This window comes from Cebidichthys violaceus, unplaced genomic scaffold (genome assembly GCF_023349555.1).
Source record: "Cebidichthys violaceus isolate CVI_PGR_0920_01 unplaced genomic scaffold, fCebVio1.0.p SCAF_10, whole genome shotgun sequence".
Taxonomy (NCBI): domain Eukaryota; kingdom Metazoa; phylum Chordata; class Actinopteri; order Perciformes; family Stichaeidae; genus Cebidichthys; species Cebidichthys violaceus.
This window is the reverse complement of record NW_027176263.1, coordinates 7,640,240-7,654,467: the sequence shown is the minus strand read 5'-3', so window position 1 is coordinate 7,654,467 and position 14,228 is coordinate 7,640,240. Positions and strand designations below refer to the sequence as shown.

General features: G+C 40.6%; 1 protein-coding gene and 1 pseudogene across 1 annotated transcript in view; both read left to right on the top strand.

Moving 5' to 3' along the window:
• Window positions 1-3,051, top strand: part of khdrbs2 (KH domain containing, RNA binding, signal transduction associated 2) — a 59,938-nt gene extending 56,887 nt beyond the window's left edge. Inside the window, 3 exon segments of the mRNA XM_068717831.1 lie at window positions 182-239; window positions 901-984; window positions 2,851-3,051. Coding sequence (XP_068573932.1) covers window positions 182-209 — 28 coding nt within the window. The 3' untranslated portion in view covers window positions 210-239; window positions 901-984; window positions 2,851-3,051.
• On the top strand, window positions 213-3,827 carry LOC137878383 (mitochondrial ubiquitin ligase activator of nfkb 1-A pseudogene; annotated as a pseudogene).
• Window positions 3,828-14,228: the final 10,401 nt, after the last annotated feature.

Below are 14,228 nucleotides of genomic sequence, written 5' to 3'. Positions count from 1 at the left end.
TGTTGGTTTTTCGTTGGTTTGCCAAGTTTATCACATTTGCTTACATTGTTTATGCAGCCACAGCACTCGTTATAGAATTCATATTAGTCTATTTAGTGAATACTTATGCTTATGCATCTGTTCCTGTGCAAGAAATAAAGATAAATTCTGTTTGTATCAAACTTTTATGTGTTGCACACAGAGATGAGAGGAAAGGTGATGGAACATGAAGCATGATGGTGAAGACAAATGACTCACAGGTAAGGAGGTGATTGTGTGTATCAGCTGTTACTGGTTTCTATTAGAATAACATGCATGCAATTAATCTTTGTCTGCTTATTTGATTTGCTTTGTATTTGAAATGAAAGTAGCCTGAATCTTTTCTGTTTCGCACGGGTTGAACCTAAAAATAGTTCTGCAATGTGAAAAACAATCTTTACCTCATGGATCTTTTGATGTATCAAATGGTAATGGTGCCATTAGCCCTCAAAACAATGCTTTTGACGGTTGGGTTCAAGTTGGATTGTTTAATCCAATTGAAGATACCATTTCCTTGACCTCAATTGAGTCTTTAATTTGAACTGGTGTTGTGCCAAGTATGGGTAATATTGGCCAAAAGGTTGTAAGAAACCTAACTTATAGTCAAGTCATGTTAATTTATAAAGCATGTTTTAAAGCAAAACATTGACAATAGTGTTTGACAAAGATAAATACTTCAACATTTTGGGTCCATCCCAACCCCAGTAACTTTACGCTCAGTCAGTGAGGAGAGCAGCAGACACAAACCCTAACACCCCCCCCCCCATGTTGGAATGTCCAGGGCCTGAGGTCCGGGCCTGAGATCCGCTGCTTTTGGCCTTTGAAGCAAGACCCAATGCTTAACAAAAGAGTTAGGAGATGCAGATGTGTTTGTTTTTGCAGAAGACCTGGCGTAGAGGAGACATTTCCACTGGTTGTCCCTTTGTCTACAGAGAGATTGTGTTCCCATCCACCAATCAGAAAAAGGTAATCCAGGGCAGGGATTCAGAAGGAATGCTTATTTAAAAGGGAAACAGTGTACACTCAATAGAATAAAAAAAAAAAAAGCATTTTTTAATTTGGCTCAAAATAAGGAGAGAGGTTGTCGCTACAGATAAAGATTCATGTGTACAGCATATTTCACCTCCCATCAAAATCCCATTATTATAATGAAAATAATTTCTCCAGTCTAGAAGATGAGATCAATCACTACCAGGCCCAGGAAAGCGTACTTATCTGCAGGGACCTTAATAGGTCTAGAACCAGATTCTATTAACCCACAGGGAGACAAACGTACACCTGCCCAAATCAGCACTGCCCTCCCTCACATCCCCACATGGAGAACTTTGTCGAACACTGGGTCGGTACATCATTAGCGGCCGGCTTCGAGAGGACTCCCTTGGTCATTACACACAGCTCTCTTCTTGGCAATAGCACAGTAGATTATAGCATTACTGACCTAGTAGACCTAGTAGAGAGCATTCACAGTCAGCCCCCTAACAACCGTATCTGATCATAGTGAAATTACACTTTCCATTAGAAAGACAGTAACAGACCCTCATGTACCAGAACCCAGTAAACAACCTTATTGATGGACAAACAGTAGCAATCTCAATTAGACCATTTTCTTACCACCTTATACACCACCACAGCACTGATGGCCCGAATCAGGCTGTACAGGATACAAACAACATATTTGAGAATGTGGCAGATTTATCCAATCCGAAAAGGTCTCCATTGAAAAGTGGTTTGATACAGAAGTCTGAAAAAAAACACTCAAGACCACAGACAACCTGACAATCAGGAGCGTCGTCCATTTGGAGACACTACAATTATAGAGAAGAAAAGGGAGCAAAATGGGATAAAAATGGCACTTTCTGCAAATCACACAAGGTCCTGATTGTATATTAAATGAAATGTTGAAATTTAGCAGTCGTAATTCAACTATGTCATTTTAAAATGATTAAACCTTGTTCTGAGCATTGGACATCTCCCTGACACCTGGAGTAAAGCAATTATCACAAAAATGGAAATAAATTTGACCTAAACAATTACCGAGGCATGTGTGTCAGCAGCGGCCTGGGAACATTATTCTGCAGCAAACAGCCGACTGTAAAGACCTCCTCAGTGAACATCATGTCCTGAGCAACAGTCAGACTGGATTTACACCACAGCATCAAACTACTTTTTTAATCTTGTTTTGTAGATTATAAATAGGCCACAACCCACTAGATGCCACTAAAAGTTACACACTGTCCCTTTAAGAAAAAGCAAACGACAGCACAAAAACTCGAAACAAATGTCAATGCTATTTGGCTCTAAACAGACAATATGCAGTGGCAAACTATGTGGCCGCCGTGAGGGATCCAAAACTGAAAAAGACATTGATTATGTACAGACTCAGTGATCACAGCCTGGCCATAGAGACTGGCCGACACAGGCAGACCAGACGGGCTCTTTCAGCTAATCTCCTAGATTGTTGATGCACTCTCTGACGGGACTAAAACACAACATCTACTTGGAGAAAATAGTGTCATAGAAGCAGTACAATGTATCAGTATGTAAATCACAACAACACATAACAGCCGTTGTTCATCTCATCCCATCTCAAATTTGACGTGTAATACTTACAATTTTGTTTAAAAGTAATGTTGTTAATTGTTTATTTATGACCTTAAGCACAGTAGGCCTATGATATATATATATATAAACACACACACACACACACACACACACACACACACACACACACACAAGTACGCACCTACATCATGTGACATAGACAACACTATTCCCCCCTCAATCCATTATTTCCATTTGAGAGCAGCTTGAGAGACTTCCTTTCTCCAACAGCTCGGCAGTGACGGGACACTCACAGAGGGGATGGATGGACTTCCTGTGAAGATCACAGGAGGCAGTGTGTCTTGGGGCCAGCCTCGCCCTCTCAGGCACCCGCTAGGATCTCTAGGAAGAGCCCGGGCGACACTAGACAAACTTGATGATGCTCCACGCTTCACCATAGATGGAAAACTCAAAGACATCTTTAAAAGTTACTCCAGAAGCGTGTCTACAGTATGCTGTCATCAAAGGTGCTGTGCAACCAGTAGGTGAGCTTCTGACAAGTCACTTCCAAAAATTATTTGTCAGAGTGTTGCAGAAATTTACGTTGAGAGAACACACACACTGACAGAGTGAGTGCAGTGACCTTTTGTGTTCGTGGGATCAAATGAGTCCTGTGCCCTCTGCAGGCCTCCGGACTGCACATGGGGACTCACATTGAGTTCCACCAGGTTACTTAGGGCTTGGGTGACATCAGAGGGCAATACCTCGGTGGGGAGAAGCTTAAAGGGCAACTGGAGGCCGAAGAAATGTCGGCCACAACACTTACCAGCGTGGCTGAGTTAATAATTCGAATGGCTCACGGCACTTTTGAGCATCATGGACTCGGACGCACTGCTAGGAGACCAAGAGAGTGTGGGTCTTTGGTGGAAGCTGCTGGCCTGTGCCTCTGCTTTGGCAGGGGCAGCAGTCCTCCCATGAGTCGGCCCACACTACTACTACCATCTAAGAGTGCACTGGGAGAGGAACGGGATGGAACTTGAGAGACTACTGACTGAAGCCCCATGAGTACGTGCTCCAGTGAAGGGCCCTGAAGCCTTTCAAGATGGCGCAGAGGAACACATAGAGAATACTTGTATGATCTGTCTGAGTCAGCCACGTAACTGTATTCTGTTGGACATATGTACTGCTGCCACAGCTGCTACCAGGCTCTTCCACGAACACCAATGAGTTACCTGTGTGATCACATGACCTCAGTGGAGCTTCCTTAAAAAGGTCACTCTTATTCCTGTAAAGAATATTGATCTTATTTTAAGGACGTACTGTATGGAATAAAAAAATGTGAATTGTAAGGATAATGTGCAAAGACTTTGTTCCTGACAGAGTTTCAGTGGAGGTATTTTATCTGTAATTGTATATGAGAAATACAGAGTTTTAGTGTTTATTAATGCACTACAGACAGGCAGAGTGTGTAATATTTTGGCTTTTAGAAACAAATTCAATAAAGCAGGAGAGAGAGAGAGAGAGAGAGAGAGAGAGAGAGAGAGAGAGAGAGAGAGAGAGAGAGAGAGAGAGACAGAGAGAGACAGAGACATCCTCAGATATGCAACACGCTGGGCTCGGCCGTCTGAACAAATAAATGATGGCTCCTAACTCTCATGCTTCTTACCTTATTTCCGCAAATAATTGCATCTATTTGTTCTTAACAGGACAATAAAAGCTCATTTGAAAAGGTTGAGGTGAGAGCGAGGAGGTCCATCGTCTCCCGTCTCATTCACAAGGACAAGCTGATTGTCTCTGGCTGAAAGCTGTATCTACATACAGACCGCCACCCCGGATGTCAGACGCGTGTTGACAGATTATAACTTGGGGATTCATAAAGAGACAGCCAATGGGTCCGAGGTAATTACTGCACTGCATTTGATGCACACCCAGCCAGAATGTCAGGGGCTCAAAGGCTCGCTGCATATACAAACTACTGCACACCAAGGACACACTGTCATTTGTCACACAGCCTCAGAATCAATTAAGGCAGCTGAATAGTTCCACAGATTATTATACAGACTGAAATGAACAGTTTGACATTTTTGACTCATTAACCTCCTTGCTATAAGAGTTAGATGAGCAGATTGATACCGCTCTCTGACCTTTAAATAAGAAGCTACTGCGAGGCAAGTAAAAAATGTTGTCTGAAACTAAATAAAAAATAATCCTTTAAGAAAGACTAAAATTAACCTGAAACAATATTGCCTGGTTAAAAAACTAATGAAAATAAAATAAAAAAATTAATATAAATTCACTGCAGTTTTAGTTTATGAGCTGTAATATATCACTACCGAAAAATGGAGGCAGCATGACTTTCATGTGATATTGAACCAGACTTGGCATTCAAGGAGATGAACAAGAACATGATTTAAATATTGTAGTAGATCAAATGCCATTTAACCAAGCTATTGAGCTCCGGTCTAAAGTTAACATGAGGTCCGGATGAAATTGCAGGTAACAAGTCTTTCTTCTCAGTGTGGTATTGAAGTTGATTCCCAAATTAAAAGATTTAAACATTATAGCCATTCCTTCACAGTTGTGTTTTATAAATGTATGTAGCAACATACAATTGAGACTTTATACCTGGCCTTAACAAAAACAAACTAACACTACTGTAAATTTAAATATGCTAGAACTAAACTTTTCTGAGAAACTGAAACTAAGTAAACAAGCAAAACCAAAATGAAATTATATGAATTGAAAAGTCAAAAATATTATAACATTACTGACTAAGCTGCCGGCCTCTGTCCAGTCTTTATGCTAAACTAAGTTAACCAACTCCTGAGTCTAGCTTCATATTTAGCATATATGGTATCAATCTTCTCATCTAATCCTCGACAAATTTTTTTTATATTTCTTCATTGTAATTTCCTCTAAATATCAAACTATGTCTATCAATATCTGGATTTATTTTTCTCTTTGTTCTTTTTTGCCTTTCAGTAAACAGTGTGTTTGTCATTTATTTTTTGTGTTTCAGGTTGTTGCGTGTTATGAAGACCACAATGAGTCGCATTCCTGCTGGACAATACATTTTTTACTTGTGCTTAAGAATCTAAGTGTTCCATTTTTTGACATATAAAAAGATTTGTAGGTTCACAAACTTTCATTTCAACTCAAATCTACACCTTGCAGAGATGTTAGAAATGTGTTTTTTAGCTTACAGTCACTTCTGTTCGGTTTTATCATAACCACAGTTTGTATGTTGGCCGATGTTCTGGCCTAAAGTAAAAGCACTTAACACTGGAAATATCCTCCACAAGAAAACCTCGACAACACTCTACCTTGTTTTTAATCGTGTTGTCATCTGGCGGCTGCTGTCATTACCACTCTGAGTGCACCCCGTGTCTGTTCCCAGCTCACTAATAAATGGTTCACTTAGTGTTGCCAACGAGAACATGTTAGGTCATTAAGCAAGTCGAGCCCACTGCTGGCGTTCTGGCCAACTGTCACGGCTACTTTATGAGCCCAACCCGGAATAAAGTTCAGCAGCCAGACGCAGCTCGCATGCTTTCTGACTGGTAGTCATAACGGATGGTGCCGACTGCTGTTCAAATACAGGTTCATGAATGTCTCCTTTCTGAACTCGTTTGTTCCCATTTGACATGCAAAGCAATAAATCAATAGCCTCGTAATCCAGGCACATCTCTGACGAGTCAGATTTGATGCGGAAGATCATGCGTTGTTTATCTTTTTGGGTGGAAAGGGGAACACTCATTTCATCAAAGCATCCACCCCGGATTCTGGCATTTGTTTAATGAATTCGCTCCATGGCATACACTCCACACAGCCTGTCAGACGGCACGGCATTTATCTTCCTCAATATCACTTGATCTAAATATTTGAAACACAAAAGACACCAAAGTGGGTCAGGAGCTATAGGCGAGTCCCCGGAAATGTTCAATCATGCAAAGCAGTGCATGGCTATAACTCTAACACACAGCATTTCCCCCCAGCCAGGGATGAGCTACCTGAGCAAACTCAGCTCTGTTTAGACAGCTGCTCCATGAGCCAGAATAGAAAATGAGGGTTTATAATCACCCAAATCTAAAAGGGCCCTCTCCACCAGCATAGCACTTGTAACGAACGGTGTGCAGAGTCAGAGTCCTTGACGTGTTGTGATGATTTTCATGTTGTTCCCCTTGCGACAGCGGGCTGGGATCTGACCCAGGTGAAAGAAGGTGAGGACGTTTAGCTCGAGCTGCAGTTCTGTAGAAGTCGAATGCTACCGTCAACAGATTACTACACTCCATCTGATCTTTTGCACGAAAGCCGGCCTCCTCCGGCTCATTAGAGCTATTTTTGGAGAGGAGATGAGTTTTGACATGTTTTGTTGCTTTGTGCATGTGGATAAACTAAGCAGCGAGTGAACTGTGATAATTGTTTTCTACTGATGATGTCTAGCACACAAAAATAGAGCTGGTTTGACACACAAGATTTGTTTTGGTTCGTAACATTGTGACAAACATTTTGTAGGAAGCGAGGCTTTCCTTGTAACATTTGGAACAAGATGACATTACCTATTTTAAAAGAAAATGTTTCCCAAGAAGTACAATATTCCCCCGTGAAATTGACAGCCATTATCATAACCATTTGGGCTCAAGGTGCGAGTTTGCATGAGTCTCTCTAAAGGAAATGTAAACCAATTCTCTCTGAATAATGTCTTCGAACAAAGAGTGGAGTCTGAGTCTCTTCCCATTGAGAGTGTTGCCATGCATAATGCATATACAAGCTGCTAAATACATCTCCATATTCAGATTACAAATGGCTATTTATAAATAAACATAATATTTTCTTGGCAACTGAGCTCCTGTAGACGACAAAAGACAGACGTAAACAGGATAAGGTGTTTGTATGCAACAGTATCGTTGCTAATGATGGCAGACATCCATAGCTTATGCATATTTTCCACTAAATCTAAACAGGATCAGACATGTAGTTAATACTAGGTGTTAGTGTGATGTACTGCAATATATAGTCTGTGTATGTGCCCTAATATGTCTCTGAAATAGATTCAAACAAAATCCCTCTCAGTATACAAAATTCAGTTATTAATTTAAATGATTCTCTCTATTAAACTCCTTATTTATATTAAGTCAAGTGTACTCAAAAAGCCTTCATTTGAACAGCGTGTGACTCATTACCACTTGTCTATTTGAAGTAGTTTATTTTGGCAGTTCTGCAGTGGACTTGTTTTCAACATCATTGGTACGTTGATAGAAGTTTCATTTATTTCTAAACGACTCAATAGAACACAAAAGTCCTAAAACTGCAAACTTATGGGTAAGAATGTGACATCTGTAATTAATTAATTTGTATCTGCATATGGTTTTTAAGTTGTCAATACTTTATTAACACAACTATGCACCATGCCAAGAGTGAAAATTAGCTCCAGTTTAACGCCCAGCAGTTGTTCACTGTTACATGGATCCTCTCACATTTTATAAGCTTTTTCAATTTCATTCACTGCTGCTTGTTCCAGCCTCAGTGTACAACCAACTGATCTTCTTTCATACTGTTTAACAACGTAAATCAAATGTGTGTTATTACTTCAGGTGAGCTTTTCCAACCGTGGAATCCAATCAGCTTAAAAACTACATCTAAGATTGTCGGCACCGCGAGTATTTTCCCTCTGTTTCTGCTGTACGTACCCCCGTGAGTTACAGCGCAAGATGCTCCGTCGGATAAATGCCTCCGACAGGCGAGACTGTGATGTAGCTGTCAAGATTTGAGAGTCACGGATGTCCCCAATGAAGCCTTTTTTGTTTTGCCTAGATTGTATTTGTTTTCATGGCCGAGGAAATGATACACAGTTGTTGAATTTCGATCTGGATGACAAAAAAGACAGACGGCAGCTATTGCTCAGAGGGCAAGGTGATCCGTGTGGCCCACTCGGAAAAACAGCGGGATATTGATTCAGCCGCCGATTGTCAGCCAAGGTCATGTTTGAGTCCTTTTGTCCCTGGGTACGTTAATGAAGAGTATGTGACAAGAGGCTGCTCTTTCTATAGGGAGCTCTTTACAGCAGAACAAGTGAAACTACTTAAGACTTGTCACATCGTTGCAAAGGACACTCAATGTTCTTCACAATGACTGACAGTCAGCCACTAACGGGCACTCTAACACAATATATCCCAGCATGCAGCACGCCGCATAATCGTCGACTGCTTCGGCTGTTTTCAAAAGAGAGTTAATGTGTCAACTCCGCCACATTGAATGTGTGAGTACAAGTGACAGGAGGAAGCTAACATGCACTTTACACTTCACTTCTTGCTCATGCAGGTTGGTGCAACTATCCGTTGCTTTAGACATAATTCATAACTGATGCTTTCACCTATGAAGCCAATAAATAATGATGTTGTTAAATATTTAAAATAATAACGTATAGTGGAAAAATAATCAAAGCTTTATATATTTCTTTAACCTCCAACCAATTGCTAAAAAAAAGTAAATAGCTTTTTCTCCATCACCAATCAAAATAAATCAAAACTTAATATATTTTCTTTTACTAGGTTAATTTTATCTGAGTTATACGTTTTCCTATGCATTTGCTCTTGGTACACATTTAACCATTCATTCATCCCCCCCCCCCCCCCCCCCCCCATATATGACCATATGATTTCCGTTACCTCACCAAATTGCCAATTTACTTAATTCATATACTTTATTCATATAGGTTTATTAGAGCAGTAACTGGTCAAGAATGTGTAACAACCAGTGGAGAAATAGAGTGTTGCAGAAAGTTCCCTCAACAGAAAGCCAATGGGACTTTTCCTTTGATGATGATACTTAACACGTTTGGTTCAGCAATATAATATTCACATATGAACACCACTTTTATGATTTTTTTTTTTAACCATGAATGCAATTGCCAGAGGCAAAAAGCTAATGTTGGGCTATAAACGAACTACACTACAGTCACATAACTTCACGTCACCACCACTAAGCCAAAGCGTGGACTAATGTGTGGACTTTTAAGCAACATTTGCTAGGTAGCTTTGGAAGTGTTTGTTTTCTGGCTAAAATGCTTTAGCTCAATCTGGTCTCACAGAAATATGTGAAATGGCCAAGACCTCTTAACAGCGCGTTACGTGGTGGTGGGTTAGACACAGGTTTGCATTGCATATTTAACCGTATTAAAAAATAATCAGAAGTAAGCATCATTTTGATAGAATCATAAACAGCCACAGTTCAGACAATCTTATTTTCTTTGGTAAAATGCTCGAGGTGTTGCTGCTGTTGGAGTTGAGTACGAGCTTACATTGACCTCACCTTGTCAGTGTGGCGACCCGTGGGGCTGTATTATTGTATTAGCGCTTTGTCTAAAGTATTCTGCATCATTTTCGGGATCGAATAAAAGGCAACTATGCAAGAATGGCGTACAGCCACTCTGACGTGTTGTGTGAATGGGAAGAAAATATGAATAGACCTTTAAAAGGAAAGATGTTTTCATGTGAACGTAATTACTAGATTATTATTTTCAAAAGCCACCTTTGCAGCTCTCTTGTTGCTTGTACAAACATTCAAATACGTATAAGGGCTGAGGTCAAAATAGATTTGTGTCGCTCGAGGGCAACCCTATATGAAACACAATTACAAAGAAATAATGAGTCATCAGTCAGCGTGTCTACCTTCTAAGCCCTGTGAGGTGTTGACATTATGCTGTGGGGGTCACACTGATGTAAATCTGAAAGTCTCTTTGCAGCTCGCTCTGAAGTTCCTGGCTCAAAAGTGCACACGTATGCGGCCTTCCACAGCTAAGACATCAAACTACAGACAATTACGGGGCTTGGGGAAACTGCAGTTCTCTATAGTGAGTGCTGCTGGAGACCCTGTGAAGATGAAAAATGCATGTCAGTAGTGGAAAAAGCCAGCTCCCTGAGGGTGCTGAAGCTACAAACCACAAGAAAGAGATTAACCAATGCAGCTGTGAGAGAGAGGTGAGCTCCCTGTTTTCTTTGTTTTTTAAATAAATGTTCCATGACAGGTCTGATTTAATGGAGAAAATAATTTGTGTCAACTTGAAGAGCCCAAAGAAAGGTTTGTTCTCACAATAAATCCAGTGATTTTAAAAGGCACAAAAGCAGAGAACTTTGGAACGATGCCTTTAAACAAAAGATTGACATTTAATTTTACGATATTCTTTTTGTCAGCCTATCTCGTGATCACGCCTACAAGATGGAGCATTGCATTCCTTTGTTATCGCTGACAACAGTTTACAGACACGACATGAAATTGAAGCAGCTACACGCTCTGATTCTAGTAATAGCAATTTATGAGCTCTAATAAAAGAAGGTATCGGGTATGTTATTTATCTTATGGTGTGAAACACGATGCACCGTCACAGCCTTTTATCTAGAACTTACCAAGATGTACCTCTTTAGGGAAGGTGTCAACATTGAAAATAAGATGGAAAAAACTTTTTATATCCATCAATCTCAAGGGGGCAATCTGGTGGACTGCTGTGAGCTCCGGCTCATCAATCGATCAACGTCAGAGAGGAAATCCAGGGGATTTCTCTTAACTCTGGTTCCCTCAACACCCCCATCTTTCCAATCCTTATCCCCCGTCTGTACAGAGCTGACACCGACCCTAACTCCGTGTCAACTCATGAAGCATCAACAAGCTCCAGCGCTCCGTCTCCGCCGACACTCCCTGCAGGGAAAGAGGACGGGCAGTCGGCTGGTTGATTGTCAGGGCCATTATGCCCCCCAACATCCCACAGTCCCTGCTTCCACAATCCCCTCCATTAACAAGGGGGTTTGCTTTCCACTTCCCCTTTGATGTGTCACAGTCTGACGCACATTTGTTTTTAATATGTGTGACTGAATCCACTCAACTGCTAGTGAGAGGAAGTGAGGAGACTTTTTCTTTTAGAGCAGCCGTTCAATGCCAACGTTGCATCCAAATTCTAGTCTGTTACTCAGTGATATATGAGTATATATATATATATATATATATATATATATATATATATACACACACATACTACAGCCAGTGGCCAGTTAGCTTAATTTAGCACAAAGACTGCAAACAGGGATAACCAACTAGGCCCCACACACACACACACACACACACACACACACACACACACACACACACACACACACACACACACACGCACACACACACTTAAAACAATACCAGTTTACAGTAATATCATTTTCAAATCAAATGTGGATATAAAACAGTGTGAGCTCATTAAATTCTGTCATCAAAGCTAAAATAACTTGAGGGTAAAAATAACTGCAGAGAGTAAGACGAAAACATAAGCTTCCTTCTCAGTCGGGCAAATTATAGGGGATCAAATAGATGGTCAGCGTTCACTAAGCCGATTGATCCACAACAATGTAAAGAAGGGTAAAAAAACAACTTGCATGTTTGCGACGCAGTGATTAAAACCTGTTTACCAAAAGCAAAGCAGGGTTGTTTTTAGCAACTAATTCTCCTCTTCCACAGTTTTTGTCCAACACAGAGTGTAACACGGAGCAACCGCCCGGCTGCAGGTGAAGCTCAGAAAGAGTATACAGTTTGTGAGCAAAGTTAATCACATGAGCAGCGGCTCACACATCTGTCAGGTTAATGAGACAACGTCCGGGAGAATAATGATGAGTTACATCCAGCTGCAGGAAGTTCGCCTCCATTTTTTTACAACCAACAGGGTTGTCACATCTCCTGGCTAACTTTGTGTTTGGAGAGAGGACTTTGTGATAAATGTCGGACACGGAAAGTGTTTACTTTCATCATGAAGAGACCGACATCACACTCATAAAAACTGCCAGGTTTCACATGAATCAGACAAAACGCGGATGGGAGTGCAACCGACGCTTCCATCTGCTGTTACAATCAATACCGAACGTCATCAGGAGACAGTAATGGACACTCATGGATCTCCAGATTTAGACCAAGGGAATGATGCCAACAGGTGCATCCTCCACATACAGTATAAAACCCCTTTTAGGAAGGACACAGGCTCAAACAGTTTCTATGAAAACACCTATTTGTAATGACTGTTAAATTCATATTTCAGGCCATAAGCAGCATCAATGTTGCCTCCTCACAGCAAGAACAAAAAATCAATTCCCAGCCACATGTAGAGTTTGCATGTTCACCTTCTGTTTGTATTGGTATTTCCTCCACATCACAAAACCATGCAAGTCAAATAGAAGGAAATTCTGCCTTCTGTGTTTGCTGGGTATAAAATCCAGCCATCAGTCAAGATGCCAAAGAACAAGCAGGTGAAGTGAATGCATGACTGCAAGACGTTTCATTTGGTTAATTTAATGCACCAACAATCCATGCATTTAGAAGACAATTATGGTGTATTAGTCAGATAATTAATGAAAGAAAGTAAGTGCAGCACCAACCACCGTGTTCACTTTAATGCATCTACAAGCTTTTAAGTGATGGGTTTCAGGTGTTCGTGACGAAATGAAATGCCATCATGTTGCTTTGGTTTAATGTAATTATAAAGAGGAAATTACATACAAATGGTAATCATGGTTCTTAATCGTGGAAACAAAGAGAAATAAAGAGAAACTATATCTCCATCATCAGTCTTGCAACAATATCGTTATTCCACTCTCAGCTCCACCTTTGCAAAGTAATGTGCCTTGACAATTTGGTTTACAAATATCACAATTTCTAGCGAGTCATACTCATGCTCAGGAAACTGAAATTGTAAAAGTGAAAAAGACTTATCTGATTGGTCATGTATTGCATCAGACAGAGCCAAATTGTTAATTTCACATAACTATTCCAAACACAATCCCCAGGCTGTTGTTGTTTTTCACGGTAAATAGTTTCTGCCCTGCTTTCTTTGGCAGCAAAGTAAACACCCAAGCACTGTGTGTTTAATGCACCCCAATGGGACTCATGGGTGACATTTGTGTGAATCTGGAGAAGAAAGGAGCTGAATGTCACCCCCTTGCCATTATCTTTAAATACACATGCTTCTGACAGTGAATCACATCTCCTAGATAAAACAAAATGACTTGAATCTTGGAAGTGTAGTTAACATTTTCATTCTGGATAGTTGTTTAAAGGTTGGTCAGTGTTTTGGTTGTTTGCACTTTTACGCTTATTCCTCAAAACACCAGGAAGCTTTTGTTTCGAGGGATGAGACTTTAGACCAATTATATGCTTTTCTTTAAAATCTAGGCAACAAGTACAACATCAAGCCGTTGTTACTTCTAGATGTTGTTACTAATTTAACCTCCATCAGGCAGTGCTGCAGATCTACTCAACAATTTTATCACATTGAAAAGAAAATGTGTCCCTGTGCCAGGGACTCCGCTGCAGTGAGGATAAAGTTTGACTGCAGTGCAGCTAATTTGACAAGAATCCACTAAAGACCCGAAATAATCTGCTCTTCCTCCCGCTGAAAAGTTAATACTCCATCATGACTGCACAACCTCTTATGAGATCTGAAATGAGGAATGAGACATTTATCAAATAAATTGCTCCCGTTTGTATAAAGCTGGGGGGTGAGATGTACAAGTGTGCGTTATGGGATGTTATCTAATCCCTAAACGTAAGCAGAAAACAAAATGCGCACAAATCCCCAAATTAACCAGAGCTGCTTCTGGTGAGGCATTTTGAACAACAAATCAAACCGTGGTCCCCTGGGT